We start from the raw sequence: 23879 nt of genomic DNA on the forward strand, positions 1-23879 counted from the left end.
TGTACCATTGGTTTTGTAGCAGTCATTGTTAGGCTTGCCTTGTTATCCCTCTGGGTTCTCTGTACACGTCCCTTTCTGAAATTGTACTTCTCACTGGGGAAACCCCCTGACAACCTTTCCTCTTCTCCTTTAGACTGGACATAAGGAAGAAGTCTGTTACGATAAGAGTGGCACTGGAGCAGGGACACTGAGGGACCCTGGGGATCTCTGGAGCCCTGAGCACTGGGGATGGATGGGATGGAGGGCACCATCCCTGCCCCATTCCAGGAGGACCAGTGCCACCCCAGACCTTCCCTCGTGCTTTGTGGGGTGTGCAGAGGAGGAGGGTCTCGAGGTGTCCTAGGGATGGCCCAGGGTCACTGTGCAGATGGGGCAGGGGCTGTGGCTGCTGTCCCCAGGAGACCCACGTCCTGCCCTGGGCTGCTGCCAGCCCTTCTCCTGCCCAAAATCCTGAGGCACAAACCCTGCTGGGACAAAATCCTCAGGTGGAAAACAAAGATCTGAAGAGCAATGCCCTGATACCACTGCCCAACACAGATGGATAAGCTGCTTCATTAACAAGTCCAGCTTTTACAGCGGGGCTGGCAGCATCTGTGCTGCTGTTCACCTGCAGTCAGGAATGTCACACTGCCTTTTTTTCAACCCACATTTACTCTTTCACAAAAGAGCATCAACTTCTGATATTTGTTCTGCAAACTGGGGAAGAGTAACCCGCAGAATGCTAACTGCTGCAGAGGACAGGTTGGAAGACAGCCGCTCCACACGCCCATTGTGCCACAGCAGCTCCTTGCTGGATGTGCCTGGCATAACTGGTTGGCTCCTGACAGCAATCCCTCACAGTGGGGAGGAAAGCAGCACTTGCACAGCTGGTTTTAAGAGCGCTAACCAAGCTCAGCTAAAATTCTCAAGGGAGACTGTCTTCAAGCACGGTCACAGGATGCGTTTGTTATACTGAGGACTAAACGAGATCACTTCAGATTGACATCAGGGAGGAGACGGGGTAAAACTCCCCGCTGGCCCACACTTCAGGATCTGTGGCATGTTTTTCTGCACAGCTGCTGTTTCTAAATTTGGAAAGAGACAGTAAAACATACCTGGAAAGGGTTGAGAAGTCAGGGTCTTCGTAGCTACAGAGAGATGTTGGATGCTTCTTTCTGTGGGAACGTTTGTGGAAAAGTGACTTTAGGTAGCTTAAATCTCTGTCTTGTGACACAGGAGCAAAATGGAGCCAGGAATGTATTCTTACTTCCATAATAAGAGTGTCAGAAGGAAACACCCTGAGACTTCTTGTAGGGGTGTCCATTTGCTGTCTCCCAAAAACCAGTCGGGGGAAAGGCAGAGAGGGGTGTGCCCTGCCAGCTCCAGGTCTTAAGACCTTAGAAACCCGGTCTCTTTCAAAAGTTGAGGGAGTTTCCATTCTTAGAGCTCAGCCCTGAAGCCTTGCTGGTTCAATTCCTCTCAATGATGCATCTAAAAGATGCAGTGCAGGTGGGCAAAGGCTCCACAGCTGTACAGCATCTACGGGACAGCTCTTATTGAGCCGGCAGGTGTAACTGCTTCCCGAGGAGCTGTGCAGCCATAAAGGCATTCCAAAGCACCTCTTGCTCTTACATGAACGCATCATTGGCTTCATCTCACTGCCGTGCTTAATTCCCAGTGCTGACAGGTCTGTCCGGCAGCTCTGCCTAGAGAACGAGCATTTGTTTCAGGCACGTGTCCTGAACGAGCCACTTCGTTTCAGCAAGTTTAGCATCAGTGAGAGCTTCCTGCCCCAGCAAGTCTACCGAGCACCTGTGTTCTCTTACATCCCCGCACCACGCCGTGCTGCTCAGCGAGTCCAGCGCAGCTCTGCAGCACCCGGGGGACTACAGAACACGTGCCAGCGGTGAGCTGAGCTCGTTCTTCAGGTCCTGCTCCGGGCTGCGCCCTTCTCACATCCCACGCACCGAGCCCGGCCGGGCCACCGCTCGGTTCTTCCTTGGAGGACAAAGCGGCCAGAGATGCCGCCGCGGGAGCCGTGAGAAAACCGGGCAGAGATGCGCGCTCGGCTTTCAAGAAGCGCCAGCAGCTCGGAATCGGCCTGGAGAAAGCGATTCTGGGGAAGCCGGAGACGCCGCACGTCTCAGCGCGGCTCCCGCAGGAGCGGTGCCGTTCGACGGCGTCGCCACGGCGACGGCGCCTCAGCACCGGTCCGTCGCTACGGCGCCGCGCCGTCCCCGCCGAGTGACGTCATCACGCCGCGACCCGAGGAGGCGGCCGTGCGGAAGCGGTGCGGGGCGCCTCGGGGCTCCGGGCGCCGCCTCGGCTTCTACAGGTGGGTGTTCGGGGGGCGCCGGGGCGGGGGCCGGGGTGAAGGCGGCGGGGGGGCCGCGTGCCGCTCTGCCTCGGCCCCGCGGGGTCTCCGTGCTGCTCGGGGCTTCCCTCGGCGGGGGCGGCTGCCCTGCGTCTCGCCGCCTCCCCCACCCCGTGTCTTTCGCTGCCCTCCCCCCCTCTCCCCCTGCCGCTGATCTCCCGCACCCCCCAGTCCCTCTGTGTGCCCCCCGGGGTTACACCCTCCCCCCGGTCTCCCTCCCCTCCAGTCCCCCCGTTCTGATCGCCGTAGTCCTCTTCCACCCCTCCCCTCTGTGCCTCCCCCATTCTGATCCCCAGGGTCCCCCCCCCCGATCCCTCATCCCTCCCCAGTCCCCCGTTCTGATCCCTGGTGTCCCCCCACCCCCCCACCGCTCTCCCCATTCTGTCCCCTAGAGTCCCCCCCTTTCCCAGTCTCCTCTATCTGACCCCCGAGCCCCCTCTCCTCCCCCCGAGTGCCCCCACTCCAATTCCCCCATTCTGATCCCCAGAGTCTCCTACCACCCCCCATTCCTCTCTATTTGACCCCCAGGATCCCGTGTCCTCCCTTCTCCTCCCACCTCCTGGCCCCTTTTTTCTGACCCCTAGAGGTCCCTGTACCCCCCTGTGCACTCCTCCCTGACCCCTGGAGTCAGTTCCCTCATTTTGACCTCCAATTCCCCTCAGCCAGACCCCATAGAAGCCTCGCACAACCCCTGGCTCTTCCCTCCCACCCCTCCCTCCACCCCCAGATGCTCTTCCTGCCTTGTAGAAACTCTGTTCACCCCTTTCCCCCCACAAGCCACTAAGTTTCCCCCCAGACTCTTTTTCGACCCCATAGACATCCCACTCTCCTCTTCTCCCCCCCAATACTTCCCTAAGGTGTCCCCCAGACTCCCCTTCCACCCCATAGAAGCCCCCCACAACCCTCCAGATTTCCTCTGCCACCCCTTCTCCATTCCTAGACCCCTTTTCCTCCCAACAGAGACCCAACTCACCCCTTTTTTCCCCCACACAACCCCCCGTCCACTCCCAGACCCCCCTTTCTGCCCTACAAAAGCCCCCTTTCCACCCCTCAAGTTCCCCTCCACAATGTACCCCTCCATCCCCAGGCCCCCTTTTCACTCACAGAAGCCTCGTTCTGCTCTTTTCCCCCTCACAACCCTCTCTCTCCATCCTCAGAGCCCCTTTCCACGCCACAGAAGCCCTCCACAATCCCTCAGTTTCCCCTTCCAACCTTTCTCCACCTCCAGACCCTCTTTCCACCTCACAGAAGCCCCACTCACACCTTTCCGCCCATAGATTCCCCACGAGCCCCTCCCTATATACCCCTGGAGGCATGCAGAAGAATCTGGAGATGTTGTAGAGGGGTTTGGGGCATCCAGTTGGTCCCCAGGTGGATCCAAGGTGTCCTTGGATTCATACAGAAGGATCTGGAGATGTCCCAGAGGGATCCTGGGGTGTCCAGGGGGTCCCAAGAATGGTCCTGGGGGTCCCTGGAAGGATCTGGAAGCTCCCAGGATGGGTCCACGAGCTCCGAGGAGCCACTGGGATGATTTGGAGATGTCCCAGTAGAGTCTGGTAGGGTCCAGAGAGTTCTCATGTGGGTCTGAGTGGTCCTGGAGTCATCTCGTCATCAGAGACATCTCTGGGGATGTCCCAGAGAGGACTTGGAGGGTGCAGGGGGTTTTCAAATTGATCCAGGGGGTCCTTGGATTCATCCAGAAGGGTCTGCAGACGCCCCAGAATGATCCTGTGGAATGTGGGGGGGTCCTCAGGTGGGTTCAGAGGGTCCTATTGTCTTCTGGAAGGGTCTGGAGATGTCCCATGGGTGTCCTGGGGTCCCCAGGCGTTCCTGGAGTCCTCCAGAGGTCTCCAATGGGGATTTTGAGGACAACCTCACATAGTGACACGTTCTCGCTCTTCTTTGTCCCCGTGGGATGGCCCCCAATAATGTCTCTTTCCATTAAAATCAATACTATGTCACTTTTCTTGTATATTTTTTGCCACTTCCTTTCAGAATTGGATGGTTCCCACCAATCCCTGTGCAAAGCCCCACGGAAACAATCCCCCCAGGGCCACCGGGTGACACCGGACAACCACTTGTCCCCAAAGTTCTCACCGTCACCGTAACCATGGAACCTGGGGACGTACCAACATACCTTGAGAGCCCCATCCGCGTCCTACAGCTCCTGGACGCTGTCACCCTGGCTGTCCATGACTGTCCCAAGCTGTCCCCCCTGCCATGGTGGCACAACTTCAGCACGGTGCCATCCTCATTGAAGAGGTGACGAGGAGGGGTACAGGGAGGGGGGCAGGGGAAAGTTGGGGGACATGTGGGGTCTGGTGCAGGTGTGACATGGGGTCGGTGGTGTCACCATCATTGAGTGTCACCTTCACTGGATGCCACTGGGTGTCACTGAATGTCACTGTCTTCAGGTGGCGCCGTGACACAGGGTGACCTCGATGTGGAACAGCCGTGACGCAGCGTCCCCATCCCTGGCTGTCACTGTTGTTACCGTCATCTGGTGTCACCATCACTTGTGTGCCACCATCTATCGGGTGACACCATTCCCTGTACTCTGACCATCACGTGGGGGCAGGCACTGGCGGCACCACGTTGTCACCATGCTGTCACTGAGCCTCTCACTGTTGTTTGTCACCCCTCCAGACCTGCCTACCGCAGGACCCGGTGACACCGGAAACCTCTGTTGCTGTCACCATCGTCTGCCATGAGGACGGGGACATGCACGGTGGTGAACTCTGTGCCACCACCAGAGGGGACTGTGTGACACCAGCGTGGCACAGCCGTGATGCGGTGTCATCACCGTTGGGCGTCACTCCTGGCAGCTGGCGCCGGGTGTCACCGTCATGCAGAGGGCACAAAAAAAACCCTGGGGACATTGAGCTGAACCTGGGGACACCGTGACCACCTGGAGGACTTCCCAGGGAAGTGGGAACACCACATGACAATGTCACACCACCAAAATTGGGGACATCCCTGTGTCACACCCCAAAGCTTGGGACACCTTCATGGCACCCTGGTGGTGTCATATCCTAGAGTTGTGAACACCCCCCAGAGTTTGGGACAGCCCTCTGGAGACGCCATCTGTGCCCTCCCCCACAGAAAACATTGTTCCCATGGGGCGGGGTTGACACCCCTCACTTTTCTAATTAAGGTTTATTTTTGATAATGGAGGATGGGGGATGTCCTCCCCATGTAAGTGATAAAGGGCAGAGGAGCGGCTGTGGGGCTCCATGTGTCACACTGGGGATGAACTCTGGGGACAGAGGTGACTGCAGCATTCTGGCCCCATCGCCCCTATGGCCCCATAACCACTACAGCCCCATCTCGTAGCCATCCCTCGTCCGTATCCCACAACGTTATCCCATCCCATATCCATCATATCCACCCCACAGCCATCTCAAACCCATCCCACATCCATACCCCCACATCCTATCCCCATCCCTAACCCTATATCCATAGCCATTCCGAATCCTTATCCCCACATGCATCCCATGTCCATTCCATCTACTTATCCATGCCACTATCATCCCAATCCCATCCCGTGTCCATATTTCATCCCCAATCCATCCCACATTCTTCAATGTTGGTCCCATGTCCATCCCAAGCCCATCACATATATATTCCATTTTCCTATCTCCCATTCCATATTCACCCCATATCCATATCCCCACACCCCAACCCTACATTTCACATCCCAATGCACATCCAACATCCCAACCCCAGCTCCCAACGCCAGTTCCAAACTTCACTCACAACCTCATATCCCAACCCCACCTCCCACCTGTCAATCCCAGTCCCATCTCGCACCCCCTATAGCAGTAGGGCGCACCCCGAGGCCCCACCCACGGCCCGCCCCCTGCCGCGCTCCTCCCACCAACAGCGCAGCGCAACGCCGCACCGCCCCCGGGCTCTCATTGGTCAGGTGCCGGACCGTCCCAGCCCCGGGCTCTCATTGGGCAGGAGCCGGTCCGTCCCGCTCCCGGGCTCTCATTGGTCAGGTGCCGGTCCGTCCCGCCCCCTGGCTCTCGTTGGGCACGTGCCGATCCGTTCCGCCCCCGGGCTCTCGTTGGTCAACGGCAGCGGCGCTGGCTCCGATTGGCTGAGGCGCGGCGCGCGGGAACGGCCGTTGGCAGCCGGCTCAGAGCTCTTCTCCCCTCAGGCGGCGGCGCTCCCGCAGCCTGGGCCGCCCCGCACCGCCGCTGCGCGCCGGAGCTGTCCGGGCAGCACCGAGACGGAACCGCGGCACGACGGGAGCGGTGCTGAGCACAGCAGAGCCGGAGCCGGGAGGGACGGAGAGCGGCGCCGGGACAGGGGAGGAAGCCTGGTGGGGTGAGGGGCTGGGAAGGCGGGAGGGGGGATAGGGAGGCAGGCGGGGCTGCAGCGGCTGTGGTATCGGGGTACATGGGGCGGTAGGGGTGGGTACAGGGGGATTTAGGGCAGCAGCGGGCTGTGAGGGGGTAACGGGGGGACACGGTGCTATAGGGATCATTGGGGGGTGGGAGGGGCTGGGGAGAGCTACGGGGAGGGATATAGGGGGCTGGGGGAGGACCTAAGAAACTGTGGCTCTATGAGTGGCTGTAGGGGGAATAGAGGTGGGATAGAAGGGGATGTGGGGCTACAGGGAGCAGTGGGAGGGCTGTAGGCGTGGTATAGAGAAACAGGCATGACAGGGGTCTGTGGGTGGGACTGGGGGGGACGTAGAGAGGTGTAAGGTTATAAAAGGCTGCAGAGAGACAATAGGGGGCTTGCGTGGGCACAGCGAAATAGAGGGTAATGTGGGGTGACACCGGGCACAAGACGGGAATGTGAGAGAGAAGACCCAGTTGGAGGCACAGATAGAGGCAAGCTGAGGGGGATAAAGAGGGAGAATCTCAACGGGGCGGGGAAAAAAAAAAACAAAAGGAAAAATGAGAATGAAAAGTAAGAAAAAAGAAGATGGAAAAAGAAAAAAAAATGGAAGTGTTGAAAACAGAGAAAAAAAGAGGCACAGAGGAGGAAAAAAAGTAAAAAGCAATCCATGTATATCAAGAGAAAGCAAGTAGGAAAGCTAACTGCAGCAGAGCAAAGGAAAGCAAACTTGCAGGAATGGAGGAGTGTGGGAAGAGCTGAGCCCCGGCCTGGCACAGGAGCTGCGCGGCAGGAGAAGAAGCTGAGCCCAAAGGTAAGAGGAGCTCCTTGGGGTTTTTTGTGGGCTTGAAGAAAGCTGAGAAGCCGTGCCCGGGAGGAGGTGTGGGTAGCTCCAGGCCACCTTGCTGTCTCCCTAAGAGATGCGGGCTGTGGGCTAGGCAGCGGGCAGGAGTGCTGGCCAGAAGCAAGCGTCTGTGTGGAGAAAGGCAAAGGGCGGAGGAGGTTGAATGGGAGCTACCGGGCATGGGCTTGCTCAGCAAGGGGAGCAGAAGCCTGAAGGGCACGAGAAGGGAATAGAGAAGGGCAGGCAGAAGGAGAGAAGCTGCGAGCAGAGTTGAGAGGCACTTGTCAGAGCAGCAAGCAGAGCAGGCAAGTGTTGAGATTGGGAGTGAGTAACAGGAAAAGGCAAGAGCACCAAGAAAAAGGAGGCGAGGGGCAAGCAGCTCAGGTAGGGAAAAGGAAGGGCATGCAGCTCAGGTAGGGGGAAGGGAGGGGACAGCAGCTCAGGTAGGGAAAAGGAAGGGGAGTGGGGGTGGGAAGGGGAGGGGAGGGTTGAAGGGAAAATAGAGAAAGAAGAGGCAAAGAAGAGACTCAAAAGTACAAAGCGGTGCACGTAAATGTAGAGGAAGCAAGTAGGGAAGCTAAGGGTAGCAGAGCAAAGGAAAGCAAAGGAAGGCAGTGAATGAGAGAAAGCAAGCTTGCAGGAATGGAGGAGTGTGGGAAGAGCTGAGCCCCGGCCTGGCACAGGAGCTGCACGGCAGGAGAAGAAGCTGAGCCCAAAGGTAAGAGGAGCTCCTTGGGGTTTTCTGTGGGCTTGAAGCAAAGCTGAGAAGCCGTGCCCGGGAGGAGGTGTGGGTAGCTCCAGGCCACCTTGCTGTCTCCCCAAGAGATGCGGGCTGTGGGCTAGGCAGCGGGCAGGAGTGCTGGCCAGAAGCAAGCATCTGTGTGGAGAAAGGCAAAGGGCGGAGGAGGTTGAAGGGGAGCTACTGGGCATGGGCTTGCTCAGCAAGGGGAGCAGAAGCCTGAAGGGCACAAGAAGGGAATAGAGAAGGGCATGCAGAAGGAGAGAAGCTGTGAGCAGAGTTAAGAGGCACTTGTCAGAGCAGCAAGCAGAGCAGGCAAGTGTTGAGATTGGGAGTGAGTAGCAGGAAAAGGCAAGAGCACCAAGAAAAAGGAGGCGAGGGGACAGCAGCTCAGGTAGGGAAAAGGAAGGGCATGCAGCTCAGGTAGGGAAGGGAGGGGACAGCAGCTCAGGTAGGGAAGGGAGGGGACAGCAGCTAAGCTAGGAAAGTGAGTGGATAGCAGGTGAGGTAGGTAAGTGAGGGGACAACCAGTAAGGAAGCCAAATGAGCAAACATCTGCTCAAGTACGTAGCGAGGGGCAAGGAGCTCAGCTAGGTAAGTTAGGGGGAAGCAGCTCAGGTAGGGAATGAGAGGGGCCAGCAGCTCAGCTGGGAAAGTGAGGGGCAAGCTACTAAGGCAGGTAAGTGAGAAAACAGCAGCTCAGCTAGGAAAGTGAGGGGCAAGCAGGTCAGCTAGGTAATTTTTGGAACAAGCAGCTCAGGTAGGTAAAGGAAGGGACAGCAGCTCAGGTAAGAAGAGCAGGCAAGGGAATGGTAGGATAGGGCAAGGGGGGAGGTGAGGGACAAAAGAAAGAATGGGGAGGGTGGGGAGGGCTTAAAGGGGGTTTCAGGAGTACCTATGATTATAAAAAAAAAAAAAAAAAAGAAAAAGGAAAAAGGAAAAAAAAGTAATAAAGGAAAAAAATAAAAAAGGAAAAAAGAAAAAAAATGGAAAACAAAAAAAGAAAACCAAGATGAGAAAGAAAAAGATGAAAATAGAAAAAAATGAGAAAAGAGAAAGAAAAATGAAATAAAAAAGTGCAATGAAAAAAAAAGAAAAAAAGATTAAAAAAAAAAAGAAAAAAAGAGTGAAAATGAAAAAAGAAAACCAAGATGAAAAAGAAAAAAAATAGAAGAAAACAGAAAAAAACGAAAAGAGAAAAAAAAAAGAACAAGTGCAATGAAATGAAAAAAGAAACGAAAGCATAAAAAAAGAAGAAAAAGAATAAAGCCAAAAAAGGTCAGAAAAAAAAAGAAATGAGAAAAGAAGAAAAAAGCCAAGTAAACAGTCAAGAATAACAGCTGAGAAAAGACTGGATGGCCAAAATATAGAGAAAGCAAAGCAAAGCACAGCAAGGGAAAGCAAGGCGAGAGTAGCAGCAAAAGGCAGGAGAATGAAGAAGGAGGGAGTGAAGAGCAGGAAAGGTGAGTTTGCCATAAGGCAAGGGGGAAGGGAAGGGGAAAGGGAGAAAAGGGGGGGTATGGGAGGGGAGGGGAAGGGAAGGAGGGGGGGAGAGGGGAGGGGAGGAAGGGAAAAATGGGAGGGAGGGGTGAGGGGAGGGGAGGGTTGAAGGGAAAATAGAGAAAGAAGAGGCAAAGAAGAGACTCAAAAGTACAAAGCGGTGCACGTAAATGTAGAGAAAGCAAGTAGGGAAGCTAAGGGTAGCAGAGCAAAGGAAAGCAAAGGAAGGCAGTGAATGAGAGAAAGCAATCTTGCAGGAATGGAGGAGTGTGGGAAGAGCTGAGCCCCGGCCTGGCACAGGAGCTGCACGGCAGGAGAAGAAGCTGAGCCCAAAGGTAAGAGGAGCTCCTTGGGGTTTTCTGTGGGCTTGAAGCAAAGCTGAGAAGCCGTGCCCGGGAGGAGGTGTGGGTAGCTCCAGGCCACCTTGCTGTCTCCCCAAGAGATGCGGGCTGTGGGCTAGGCAGCGGGCAGGAGTGCTGGCCAGAAGCAAGCGTCTGTGTGGAGAAAGGCAAGGGGTGGAGGAGTTGAAGGGGAGCTACCGGGCATGGGCTTGCTCAGCAAGGGGAGCAGAAGCCTGAAGGGCATGAGAAGGGAATAGAGAAGGGCATGCAGAAGGAGAGAAGCTGTGAGCAGAGTTAAGAGGCACTTGTCAGAGCAGCAAGCAGAGCAGGCAAGTGTTGAGATTGGGAGTGAGTAGCAGGAAAAGGCAAGAGCACCAAGAAAAAGGAGGCGAGGGGCAAGCAGCTCAGGTAGGGAAAAGGAAGGGCATGCAGCTCAGGTAGGGAAGGGAGGGGACAGCAGCGAAGCTGTGTGTTATGGGAAGTAATGTCAGTGATCTGAATGGCAGTAACCTGCTGTTCTGCATGGGGCTGTTGTGGAAGTTTACTGTTCAGACTTCCTTAGTGAGGTCTCCCTAGATTGTTTCTGTCCTATTTCTACACTTTGTTTTTTTCCAGTCCTCTACAGTGAACAGCCCTGTGGCAATGATGCAGAATCTGCATCTGAAGGACTGAGAGGACGAACATCAGAAGGCAGCAGCTGCAGTGTGTGGTGTTACAGGGCAGCGCTGCGAGTGCCGCCCAACTTGGCACTCCATGTCTTATCTGGTTGTACTCAATCAATAAACGATCACAATTACGGACTCACAAAGAATAAGGCTGTCTTTTTCACCTTAGAAGAAAAAGGGGGTGATGGCAAGGAATGAGAGGCAGGTGAGGTCAGCTGTACAAAATCCCAACACAGATGGATAAGCTGCTTCATTAACAAGTCGAGCTTTTTCTGCGGCGGTGACCAGCATCTGTGCTGTTGTTTATCTGCAGTCAGGAATGTCATATCATCTTTTTTTTCAACCCGCATTTACTATTTCACAAAAGAGTATCAACTTTTGATACTCGTTCTGCAAACTAGGGAAGAGTAGCTTACAGAATGCTAATTGTTGCAGTGGACAGGTTGGAAGACAGCTGCTCCACCCACCCATCTGCCACGGCAGCTCCTTGCTGGAGGTGCCTGTGATAACTGCTTAGCTCCTGCCAGCAATCCCCTCACAAAGGAGAGCAGCACTTGCACAGTTGGTTTTACAAGCACTAAACAAGCACAACTAAAACGCTCAAGGGAGACTGTCTTAAAGCACAGTCACAGAATGTCTGTTATACTGAAGACTAAAGGATATCACTTACAAGAATAGCAGAATCACAGAATGGCCAGGGTTGGAAGGGACCTCGAGGATCATGAATCTTCAACCCCCCCTGCCACCTGCAGGCCCACCAACCTCCACATTTCACACTAGACCAGGCTGCCCAGGTTCCCATCAATCTGGCCTTGAACACCTCCAGGGATGGATGGGGCATCTACAGTCTCTCTGGGCAGCTGTTCCAGCGCCTCACCACTCTCTCTGTAAAGAACTTCCCCCTGACATCCACCCTAAATCTTCCCTCCCTCAACTTCAAACCATTTCCCCTCATCCTGCAGTTTTCTACCCTTTCCAAGAGTTGACTTCCCTCCTGCTTGTAGGCTCCCTTTAGGTGCTGAAATGCTGCAATGAGGTCACCCCGCAGCCTTCTTTTCTCCAGGCTGAACAAGCCCAGCTCCCTCAGCCTGTCCTCATAAGGGAGGTGCTCCAGTCCCCTGATCATCTCTGTGGCCCTCCTCTGGATCCTCTCCAACAGCTCCCTGTCTTTCTTGTACTGGGGGCTCCAGATCTGGACACAGTACTGCAGATGGGGCCTCACAAGAGCGGAGTAGAGGGGGACAATCACCTCCCTGTCCCTGCTGGCCACCCCTTTTCTGATGGAGCCCAGGATCCCATTTGCTTTCCCACCTGCAAGGGCACACTGCTGGCTCATGCTAAGCTTTTCATCTATCAGGACCCCCAGGTCCTTCTCCACAGGGCTGCTCTCAAGGACCGCTCCTTCCAGTCTGTATGGATGCCTGGGATTCCTCCGGCCCAAGTGCAAAACCTTGCACTGTGCTGTGTAGGACCTGATCAGGTTCACCCGGGTCCGCCTTTCCAACCTGTCGAGGTCCCTCCAAATGGCATCCCTTCCTTCAGCCGTGTCAACCGCACCACTCAGCTTGGTGTCATCAGCAAACTTGCTGAGGGTGCACTCGATTCCACCATCCATGTCATTGATAAAGATGCTAAAGAGCACCAGTCCCAAGACAGACCCCTGGGGGACGCCGCTCGTTACCGGCCTCACCTGGACATAGAGCCATTAATAACCACTCTGTCTGCAGCCTTACAACCAATTCCTTATCCATCCAGTGGTCCACCCATCAAATCCACATCCCTCCGGTTTGGAGATAAGGATGTGGTGAGGGACCATGTCAAAGGCCGTGCTCAAGTCCAGGGAAATGACATCGGTCACCCTCCCCTTGTCCACCGATGCCGTCACTCCATCACAGAAGGCCACCAGATTGGTTAAGCATGACTTCCCCTGCTGAAGCCGTGCTGGCTGTCTCGGATCACACGCTCACTCCTCATGTGATCAAGCATGTCATCCAGGAGGATCTGTTCCATCATCTTCCCAGGCACAGAGGTGAGACTCACCGGCCTGTAGTTCCCGTGTCCTCCTTGCTCCCTTTCTTGCCAACGGCAGTGACGTGACCCTTCCTCCAGGCATCCAGGACCTCACCAGACAGCCACGACTTCTCAAATATGATGGAGAGCGGCTCGGCAGCCAGCTTCTTCAGAGCCCTGAGATGCACGCCATCCTGCCCATAGACTTGTACACATTCAGTCTCACATCTCACCATCTATCTGCTCCATAGACTTGCACATGTTCAATCTCATCAGGCAGTCTCTCTGCTCTGCCCTCACAGCAGGGGGTATTTACCACCCGGGTCCCCACCTGGAGGTTTATGGATGCAGGGCTCAGGGACGTGACAAACACTGGAATCCTGTCTGCCAGTGAAGACCGAGGCACAGAACTCATTCTGTACCTCAGCCTTCTCTCCATCTGTTGCAGGCAGTTCTCCTTTTACATTTACAAAGGAGGCACACTTGCTTTGACCTGTCTCTTCTGGCCAATGCACGTGTAGAAAGTCTTCCTGTTGTTTTTCACGTCCCTCTCCAAGTTCAGTTCTGCGCCTTGTGTTTCCTGATCCCACGTCTGCAGGTCCAGACATCCCTGTATTCTTCCCAGGTGACACGGCCTGTTAGCCCTGTATTGCTCCAGGTGACACGGCCTGTTAGCCCTGTATTGCTCCAGGTGACATGGCCTGTTAGCAGAGCTCGTTGCTCCTTGCTTTGCCCCCAGCTGCCCAGCAGGTCTGCGCTGAGCCGATGGGCTTCCTGCGTCCTCTGCTTTCTATTCAGAGGGAGGGAGAGCTCTTGTGCTCTCAGAAGGGAAGGCAGCCTTGAAGAGCAGCCAGCTTTGCTCACCATCTTTGTTTTTACAGACAGATCCCCAGAGATCTGGGCCATCAGCCCGTGAAAGCTTAAAGCTCGCCGTCCCAAAGCTCAGGTCCTGCCCCACTCCTTGCCTTGCCCACATCCCTTGGATCGCCAACCCCACAAGCCGTGCTCACTGCAGCCAGGCTGCCCCAACCTGAACGCCTTTCACTCATCATCTCCTCCGCACTGCTGAGCAGCAGATCCAGCCACGCTTCACCTCTGGTCGGTCTGCCCAACGCCCGGAGCACAAAGTGACCATGGCTGCATTCCAGGAGCCTCCTGGAGCTCCTGGAGCTGGCCGTCTGTCCTTCCAGCAGATCTCCGATGGCTGCAGTCCTATTTTTGGAGAAAACTGGTATTTCTGGGTGAATATGTCCTATTTTGGGGGAGAAAACTGGTATTTCTGGGAGAAAACGTTATATTTTTGTAAAGATAACTGGTATTTCTGGGAGGAAATGTCCTATTTTTGGGAGAAAATGTCATACTGAGGATTGTAATGTCATATTGTTTGGAGAAAACATGAGGTATTTCTAAGAAAACTGTGACTCCCTGGAGAAAGTATCACATTATGGGGAAGGGGGGGTATTGTAATGTTGTATTTTTTGGAGGAAACGTGAAGAATTTCTAAGGAAACTGATATTTCTGGGAGGAAATATCATATTTTTGGAAGAAAATTTCATATATCTCTGATAAAGCTGGCATTCTGGGAGAAAATATCATGGATTTTGGAGAACGCTTGTATTTCCGGGAGAAAATATCGCATTTTTGGAACAAATTGTCATATTTAGGATTGAAAAGTGATCTTTCCGGAAGAAAACATCGTGTATTTGGGAGAACACTGATATTTGTGGGTTATAACGTCGTTTTTCGGCACTAGTGACACGAGAGAAGAGGCCGAAGCCCAGCTCACTACAAGCTCCCTTCAGGTAGTTCTAGAGAGCAGTAAGGTCTTCCTGAGCCTCCTCTTCTCCAACTGAACAACCCCAGCTCCTTCAGCCGCTCCTCGTGAGCTCTGTGCTCCAGACCCCTCGCCAGCCTTGGCGCCCTTCTTTGAACCCGCTCCAGGGCCTCGATGTCTTTCTGGCAGTGAGGGGCCCAAAAGTGGACACAGCACTCGAGGTGCGGCCTCACCAGAGCTGAGGACAGGGGGACAATCACTGCCCTGTTCCTGCTGGCCACACCGTTCCCGATACAGGCCAGGATGCCATTGGCCTTCTTGGCCACCCGGGCACACTGCTGGCTCATTTCAGCCCAGCATCCATCAACACCCCCAGGTCCACTTCCTCTACGCATCTTCCAGCCGCTCCGCCCCCAGCCTGTAGCGTCGCCTGGGGTTGTTGCAGCCAAAGCGCAGGAGCCGGCCTTTGGCCTTGTTGGAACTCATCCCATTGGCTTCAGCCCAGCTCTCCAGCCTGTCCAGATCCCTCTGTGGGGCCTCGCTACCCCCAGGCAGATCCACACTTCCAGCCAGCCTGGTGTCATCCGCAAACTTCCCGAGGGTGCACTCAGTGCCCTCAGCTCATCAAGAAAGATCTTGAGGAGGACAGGCCCCAGCACCGACCCCTGGGGAACAGCACTGTGACCCACAGATACCACTTTTCTCACAGATACGTGACATTTTCATCCGGGAACACTATTTTAGTCCCCTACACATGATCTCTTCCACCAAAAAACAAGGACATTTTCTCCCAGATAGACCACTTTTCTCCTATGTGACCGATTATCTGGGAAATACCCATTTTTTCCTAAAAATATGGTGTTTACTCCCAGAAATACCAGCTTTCTCACATACATGTGATCTTTTCCCCCCAAAACAAGACATTTTCTCCCAGAAATACCACTACGCTTAGAAATACCTCACGTTTCATCCCAAGAATACTACTTGACGCTCCTCAGGATCACACTTACTCCCAGTAAAATGGCAGTTTCTTCCAGATAGACCAGTTTTCTCCCAAATACACGACATTTTCTCCAAGATAGACCACTTTTCTCCCAAAGACGGGACATATTCCCCCAGAAATACCAGCTTTGTCTTAAAAATACGGCCTTTTTTCCCAAAATACCAGCTTTCTCACAAACACCTGTAATTTTCCAACCAAGGATGCTACTATCTCCCAGAAACAGCAGTTTTCTGAGAAATACCTGACATTTTCTCTCAAAAGTACTACTTGACACTCCTCAAGAGGACATTTTCTCCCATATTTACCGTATTTTCTCCCCAAAGGACCAGTCGTCACACCAAAAATACCACAGTTGCTCTCGAATAGAAGACATTCTCTCCCACCATTTCCGAGTTCTCTCCCTCAAGTATGTCATTTTCTCCCAGAAATACCACATTTCAGTGGTAAATTTCACCTTCTCTTCCAAAAAGAGGAGATTTGCTCCCAGAAATACCCCTTCTCTTAGAACTACCACACGTTTTCTCCCAAAAATACTGGATGACAATACCAAATGGGACACTTGCAAGCAAGAAGAGGACTGGCACAACTGCAGAGCGGTGCCATCCTCATTGAAGAGGTGACGAGGAGTGTACAGGGAGGGGGGCTGGGGACATGTGGGGTCTGCTGTGGGTGTGACATGGGGTTGGTGGTGTCACCATTGTTGGTTCTTCCCTTCACTGGATGCCACTGGGAGTCGTTGAGTGTCACTGTCTTCAGGTGACACCGTGACACAGGGTGACCTCGATGTGGAACAGCCGTGACGCTGTGTCCCCATCCCTGGCTGTCACTGTTGTTACCGTCATCTGGTGTCACCATCACTTGTGTGCCACCATCTATCGGGTGACACCATTCCCTGTACTCTGACCACCGCATGGGGCCAGGCACAGGCAGTTCTGCGTTGTCACCATGCTGTCACTGAGCCTCTCACTGTTCTTTGTCACCCCTCCAGGCCCGTCTAGAGCTGGACCTGGTGACACTGGAGTCCTCTGGCGCTGTCACCATCGTCTGACATGAGGATGGGGACACGCACGGTGGTGAACTCTGTGCCACCACCAGAGGGGACTGTGTGACACCAGCGTGGCACAGCCGTGACGCGGTGTCATCGTCATCGGGTGTCGCGTTCGGCAGCCAGCATCGGGTGTCACCGTCATGCAGAGGGGACAAAAGGACCCCCTGGGGATGTTGAGCCGAAGCTGGGGACACTGTAACCAGCTGGAGGACTTCCTGGAGAAGTGGGGACACAGCATCGTGCTGTCACACCACCAAAGTTGGGGACACCTTCATGGCACCCTGGTGGTGTCACGTACTGGAGATGGGGACACCCCCACAGTGTCACCCCCACGGACCACTTTGTTCCCATGGGTCGGGGGTTGACACCCCTCACTTTTGCAATTAAGGTTTATTTTTCGATAATGGGGGTTAGGGGATGTCCCCCCCATGTCCCCATGTAAACTAAGCATGCACGCTGCAGTTTTCAGCCTAGGCTTTTAAGAGCAAAGCCAGAAAATTCCACACCGCTCAGTACAAAGCTGTGCGATGATGAGAGTGACTCAAGCTCTGCCCAAAGGATGAAAAGTAGCATCAAAACGGCTGAAGAGAGGGGGGACAATGAGGCAAGGTAGCACTGCAGAGAAGTCAGGAGAACACCTCTGCCTTCTGGGATCAGGCGGCCGGCGGAGCCTCTCTTCCCCCAACAGAGACGCCTGCAGGGTGAGGGGCACACGCTCACTTCTGCTCAGTGCTGCCCCGAGAAACTCAGACAGCTCGAGACAGCTGTTCTCTAACTCAGCGCGCCTGTGCTCAGGCCGTGCTACTCGCAGCTCTGTGCACGTGCTTTGCAGGCAGTGCGTTTATGGGCAGGGCCAAGGACTGGTGCGTCCATTGCTTCTATAACCTGCAGCATCCCCTGATGGAGATGTGGGAGTTCTGACCCAGCGCCGCGAGTGGAATAACGAGGAGGTGGTGCAGCAGCTCACTGAGTGCCACTGGACAAATCAGGCCGTGCGCTCTTTGTGAATACAAAGCTCCAATTGTTTATTGATGGACCGCAACCAGAGTGCCAAGTTGGGCTGCTGCCACGAAGCCGCTGCCTTCTGATGCTCCTCCACTCAGTCCTTCAGCTGCAGCTTCTCCATCATCTCCACAAGGCTGTTCATTGTGGAGGACTGGAAAGAAAGAAAGCGAGCGTCAAAGTAGGACACCGCTTCCCCCAGCATTCTACAATCCCCTTCACGTCTGACAGACAGAGAACAACAAGAGCCGTGTCTGTGCTCACCGAGGACTCACCTCTGCACGTGCAGCGGCAGCTCTCAGAGCAGCCTTCTTCATTTCTGCTCTCCTCTCTTTTTGTCGTTGTCGTCTTGCTATAGAGAAAGAGGAGAGAAATTCAGTTTGTCAACAGCAAAACCGCGGAAACATGGGTACATGAAAACAGGTTAGGAAGCCTCTCAGGGAAGGGTATTTCCAGTGGGACAAGCAGAAGGCCGTCATGGATTTCATGGGAAAAGAGAGGGTTACACTTTCTGGCACTTCCTTGCCATTGGACTCGGCAGCCTTCTACTCTTTTCCCCTCTCCGCAGAGAGAAGGAGAAAGCAAAGCAAATCCTAAGCAAACTCCATGCACCTGATAAGGGAAGCACCTCACCAGGGCAGCTGCAGCACCTTCCTACCTCTTCGCTTTGAGGTCCGGAACCGCTCAGTCGGCGCTGGGGCAGGCCCAGGGTGTGTTGCTGGAGCTGGCACACCGCCTCTGCTCTGATGTGGGCTCTGAGCCTTCTCCCCATCGCGCTCCACCTTCACTTGTTTCTTGGCAGGCCACAGCTCTGCTTTTTGCTCCTCTTCCTCCACTCCCTTGCGCTTTCGTGCAGCCGTGGTCTTGGAGAGGGAGTGGTTGTCAACTGCAGGGGAAGGTCTTTCCCCTCTGCTGGGACCTGCTGTTCCAGGAAGCCCTCCTGGAGCCTGGAGAGGAGCTTTTGCGTACATCTTGCCGTTTGGCTCAGCACCTCTCCCTGTTCGAATCAAGCAAGGGGAAGCAGCAAGATTAAAAGAGAGTCACACACTGCCTTCGGTCTGCAAAATGGGCCACAATGCTAGGAACTCTCGAGCGTTCACAGCAATGGACCTTGGGATCTTGGCTGAACTGTGGGCCATTTCCAATTGGGACAGGAAAGGCAACTGTAATCCCCAGGGATTAAGATCTCAAGCAACACGCAACGACAGCAGTCCCAGGAAAGGACAGACAGAAAGCCTAACTAGAAAGACAGTGCACCAGACCCAGATGCTGCTGTGTGTCTGTACCTCTCTTGGGGGCTGTGCCACACTCCATGCTCCTCCCCTGGCTTCCTGCAAGGCTGCGCTTCACTGCAAGCCTGCTTGCATCAGCTTCTGTCAGAAAGGAAACAAGAAAGACATGAAGAGCATCTCTTTGGAGGAGCATTTTAGCACAGCCAACCACAAACTTCTGCTCCTCAAGCGTAGTTTCTTCAATTGGCCTTTCTGCTGCTACAACGCTGTGCCATTTCTGCAGTCAGCACAGATCTGCAGTGCCCTTTCTTTTCTCCTCCATCCCACACAGCCCTTCATGCAGCCCTATTTAGAGGCAGGTACCCACACCACAGCTCACAAGAGCTTCTTACCTGGGGAGGCTTTCCGTTTCCCCCCAAGCCCAGCACCATTCCATGGACGCGCAGGCTCCGTCCCTACAACAACAGATTGTGTGTTGATTTCACAGACACCAGGAGCAGCACTGTCCTGTTAGCCCACGTCCACCACAAAAACCAAAAGACACTCTTCTACAGCCAGAACAGAAACTGATCTTTAAACTGCAGTGCGCTTGCACAAAGCACTACTGCTCTCATTCCCGCTCAGGTGGCAGCAGAGGAACCCTGGTCTGCCTGACAGCTCTGCATGCTGCAGAGCAAAGCTGCGTCAGCACACAAAACGCTATCAGCTGCAAAAGTCGAGGCACGGATTTTTTGTCCCTACAGGGAATGCACTCAGCTCTGAGCACCACCACTTACACACACACTTCTGTCTCACTGCTGCCATCTGTTGCTGTCGGCCTCTCTAATGCTTCCACCATGGTTACCGGACATCCCTGCAGTGCTGCACCGCTCAGAAGTAATACTTAAAATGCATTCTTCCATACTTCATGACAGAGGACTGCAGAGACTCACTTTTGCGTGGTGCTAAGGATGGTCTGTCCCCATCGCGTCCCTCTGTGCGCTGCAAGGCGCTGTTGGATCTCTGGCAGCCTGCTGGGTGCTGCTCCCTAGCACAGGGAATCGCGCCGCGCTGCTTCTGAGGAGAGAAATAAAGGAAGGGCCATGGAAACGGGCACCCAACGTTTGCAAAGAGATGCAGTGTTCCAGATGGTGCCAGAGATGGGTATCAGAGTGCTGAGACGTTAGTTATCACTAACGGAAACATTTGGGAGCGCATTCACAACATCTGCACGCGCTGCAATTTCTGGGCATATCCAGCTTTCTCATCGTTCAGGTGGAGAAGACGGGCGCTCTCAGACATCACTTCGGGGGGTTAAACCAACACACCTGCAAACACCAGCATTATTCCGAGGGAAACAGTGACTTCAGGTGCCACAGTTCAACCCATGCAAAATTACCGTACACAGCCTTAGCTCTTCACCACTATTTCTTCCCCACCCTTTACTACTGCAGGCAGCTAGAACTAACTTCTCAGCAGAAACCCAGGGCAGCTGGCAAACCATAACCAGGTGCAGCTGGCAGGAGGGCAGTGCCCGCTCTCTGCTCCCACCCTGCCCCAGCAGGTTAAGGAGCCTGGCAATGCTGTCCTGTTGCTGCAAGTGCACAACCCAGCCGCTTACTGAGCTAACAAAGGACCAGCAGGGCTCCCCCTGCTCCACCCCTTCCCCTCCAAAACCAGAGAAAGGAGAAACCCAAGCGAAAGAAACCCAGCCATACCTTTCCACGCGCAAAGCAGCGATGGGAACTGCGTCCGTCTCCCTGCTGAGACATGCTGGGGAACGTCTCAGGGGAAGCTCAAGTTCCCAGGGTCCTCTCCACAGGGACTGCCTGCACTGTTGGAAAGAGCTGGCTTCACTCTCTCTTCAAGTGCCTCGATCCCCAAAATCTCCTTTTGGAAAGGAAAAAGGAACCCTAAGGAAAGAACCTGCAAGTGAAAAACAGCGAGGAAGAAGCATTTTCCCAGCATTCTTCTGCTGTGCAGTTTAGACTCTCGGGCAGGGCAATGTCTCGAAACCAGCTGGTTACAAGGACTGTCCCCAAAATACACCCAGCTCCTGTACAGCTGCCATGATTTCTGACAGCAAGCGTTCTCCATCTCCTCAATAGTTACACGCCTTGAAGCACATGGCTGGTGTTGCTGTCCTGAAGAAAACTCCCTCTGTCTCACCGCCAGCCGGGACGAGGGCTGATGCAGCGTGCCCACCCCAGCCCAGCCTTCCTGCTGAGACACCTCCCGGCAACCACCCAGCACCAAACCCAGCTCACCTGCTCGGCCTGCTCAGCCTGAGCTGTGCCCAGCTCACGCACACGCCGCAGCGGTGCTTCCGACGGGCTCTCGCAGGGTGATCTCTCAAGGAAAGCTCACAGCTCAGTCTCTGCGTGCAGCACACTCACCAGAGCACCAGCTCTGCTCACCGGCTGTGCCACAAACGCTCCCACCTCGGCGATGACTGTGACCTCAGCGAGTGCCCGCATCACTTCTGTGCTTCCATCATAAGCAAAGGGCGTGCTCACCTCCCAGATCCAAATTTTAGGAAACCAACACCACGGTCTCCCAACGGGTTTATTTAAGTAAAAGAACAGAGAAATTAAGATGACCCTCGTGCAGCCAGTTCTTGCTCAGGTGCTGCACGATCGGACCAAGGAGATGTTACCCCCAGGCTGCCTCCAGCTTGGAGGATTTGAGCTCCCAAGCAACCAGCAAGCATTTGGACGTGCCCTCCCCCTGCTTTTTACAAGGACAGACGAGTCCTTCTTGGGATGCCAGCTATTCTGCAAAGGCGGAATAGCTCTGTTCTTGGGCCGCAGCTCCATGGCCACGCGCTTCTCAAATACTGGGGCTGCATTACCTCCTGGGCATCCACACGTGCTCCGACTCTCCCGCAGGGTTTCTGGCTTCCTGCTGGGGAGCTTCTCATCTTCTTCTGCAATATCATTCCTGCCTCCTCTGGTACCATCCTGGGAGATGCTGCAGAGCTCATGAGCCTGAACTACCTTCCTCCCATCAGCAGCTGCTCTTGGCTTTAAAGAAGTGCCAGCACCTACGAATCAGCTTGGAGAAAGTAATTCTGGGGACCCAGAGACACTGCAAGTCTCAATGCAGCTCCCACAAGAACGCTGCTGTTAAATCCATAGAATCATAGAATGGATCAGGTTGGAAAAGACCTGAAAGATCATCGAGTCCAACCGCAACCTGACCATACTCCCCTAACTCTAACAACCCACCACTCAATCATGTCCCTGAGCACCACATCCAGAGCTCTTTAAACACGTTCAGGGACAGCCAGGACACATCCCCAATTAGCCAGGACTGCTGAAGGATGATGGAGAGCGGCTTGGCAGCCACATCTGCCAACCCCCTCAGCACCCCAAGGTTCAATCCATCCGGCCCCATGGCTTTCAAAGCAGGTTTTGTTTCTTTAATTATTGTCTCCCATTCTATCTTTTCTTTTAGAAAGGAATCTAAAAGATGAAAAGTAAGAAAGTACTAAACAAAATGAATCAAAAGAAATGAAAAAAGGAAAGAAAGGGGAAGAGATGAAAAGAGACGGAAAGAAAAGGGGAGAGGGAAAGAAAAGGGGAGAGGGAAAGAAAAGGGGAGAGGGAAAGAAAAGGGGAGAGGGAAAGAAAAGGGGAGAGGGAAAGAAAAGGGGAGAGGGAAAGAAAAGGGGAGAGGGAAAGAAAAGGGGAGAGGGAAAGAAAAGATGGAAAACAGAAAACAAAATCAAAAAAGGAAAAAAAGGAAAGGAAGGGAAGAAAAGAAAAGAAGAAAAAGGAAAGGAGAAAAAACCATCCTTCCATCACCATTGCTGCCACAAGCACTAAACCATATCCTGTAACTCCTAATCCAGATGCCTCTTGAACACTGCCAGGGACGGCGACTCCACCACCTCCCTGGGCAGCCATTCCAGTGCCTGGCTGCTCTCTGAGAGAACAAGTTCTTCCTTATGTCCAACCTAAACCTCCTCTGGTACAACTTATGGCCATTTCCTCGGGTCCTGTTTGTTGCCTGGGAGAAGAGGCCAAACCCCTCCTCATCACAGCCTCCATTCAGGAAGTTGTAGATTGCAATGAGGTCTCCTCTGAGCCTCCTCTTCTCCAGACTGAACAACCCCAACTCCTTCAGCCGCTCCTCGTAAGGCCTGTGCTCCGGACCCCACACCAGCTTTGTTGCCCTTCTCTGGACACGTTCCAGGGCCTCAATGTCTTTTTTTGTAGTGAGCGGCCCAAAACTGAACACAGTGCTCAATGCGTGGCCTCACCAGTGCTGAGTACAGGGGGATGATTCCCTCCCTGCTCCTGCTGGCCACGCTATTTCTAATGCAAGATGCTGTTGGCCCTCTTGGCCACCTGGGCACACCTCTGTCCCTGGAAAGGTGATGGAACAGCTTGTGCTGGATGCCATCTCCAGACAACTGGAAGAAAAGGAGGTTACCAGGAGTAATCAGCAAGGGTTCACCAGGGGGAGGGCACGCTTGACCAACCTGGTAGCCTTCTACGATGTTGTCACTGGCTGGGTGGATGTAGTGCATGTGGTCTACCTTGATTTCAGCAAGGCATTTGATACCGTCTCCCACAACATCCTTATGACAAAGCTGAGGAAGTGTGGACAGATGAGTGGACAGTGAGGTGGGTTGAGAACTGGCTGACTGGCAGAGCGCAGAGGGTCGTCGTTGGCGGTGCAGAGTCCGGTTGGAGACCTGTAACCAGCGGTGTTCCTCAGGGGTCGGTGCTGGGTCCGGTCTTGTTCAACATCTTCATCAATGTCCTCGATGAGGGAATAGTGCTCACCCTCAGCAAGGGTGATCTGTGAGGCCCCGTGTACTGAAAGGCAGCCACACGGTCTCCCCAGAGCCTTCTGTTCTCCGGGCTCAACAAGCCCAAACCTCTCAGTCTCTCTCCAAAGGAGACATTCCCGATGCTTTGAAGCCTTTGAAGTCACGTTCCTGATGTCCAAGTTACATGCCCATCATGTGTTAATGCTGTTGTGCCAATCGGTGGGCTCAACAGCTGCAACAAAGACACCAACGTCTTTGG

At 54.1% G+C, this 23879-nt stretch overlaps 1 protein-coding gene, 1 long non-coding RNA gene and 1 pseudogene across 5 annotated transcripts; 2 read left to right on the forward strand and 1 right to left on the reverse strand.

Annotated features, from left to right (window-relative positions):
- Positions 1-5141: 5141 nt before the first annotated feature.
- Positions 5142-8465, forward strand: LOC149912138 (uncharacterized; annotated as a pseudogene). The gene is made up of 3 exons (XR_016462363.1): positions 5142-5157; positions 5554-6680; positions 7440-8465. The product of XR_016462363.1 is annotated as an uncharacterized LOC149912138 (transcript).
- Positions 8466-9205: 740 nt separating this feature from the next.
- LOC116240968 (uncharacterized) lies at positions 9206-10935 on the forward strand. The gene is made up of 2 exons (XR_004169429.2): positions 9206-10121; positions 10743-10935. It is a non-coding gene; the product is annotated as an uncharacterized LOC116240968 (long non-coding RNA).
- A 5996-nt stretch (positions 10936-16931) lies between these two features.
- LOC149912139 (zinc finger CCCH domain-containing protein 11A-like) lies at positions 16932-22393 on the reverse strand. 3 transcript variants are annotated; one of them, XM_090132741.1, is made up of 8 exons: positions 21108-22393; positions 20559-20766; positions 19794-19917; positions 19254-19316; positions 18916-19002; positions 18288-18626; positions 17905-17981; positions 16932-17783 (listed from the first exon to the last, which is right to left on the reverse strand). In XM_090132741.1, exons 2-8 carry the CDS (start codon positions 20610-20612, stop codon positions 17727-17729), a joined length of 801 nt encoding a protein of 266 aa, XP_089988867.1. In that variant the 5' UTR covers positions 20613-20766; positions 21108-22393; the 3' UTR covers positions 16932-17726. The 3 variants fall into 3 exon arrangements, with proteins under 3 accessions (XP_089988867.1, XP_089988869.1, XP_089988868.1); XM_090132743.1 differs by having other exon boundaries at positions 20559-20674; positions 21108-22392; XM_090132742.1 differs by having other exon boundaries at positions 20559-20730; positions 21108-22392.
- Between the last annotated feature and the right edge of the window lie 1486 nt (positions 22394-23879).

Source organism: Phasianus colchicus, unplaced genomic scaffold, assembly GCF_987193195.1.
Source record: "Phasianus colchicus unplaced genomic scaffold, bPhaCol1.hap1.1 HAP1_SCAFFOLD_43, whole genome shotgun sequence".
Lineage (NCBI taxonomy): Eukaryota > Metazoa > Chordata > Aves > Galliformes > Phasianidae > Phasianus > Phasianus colchicus.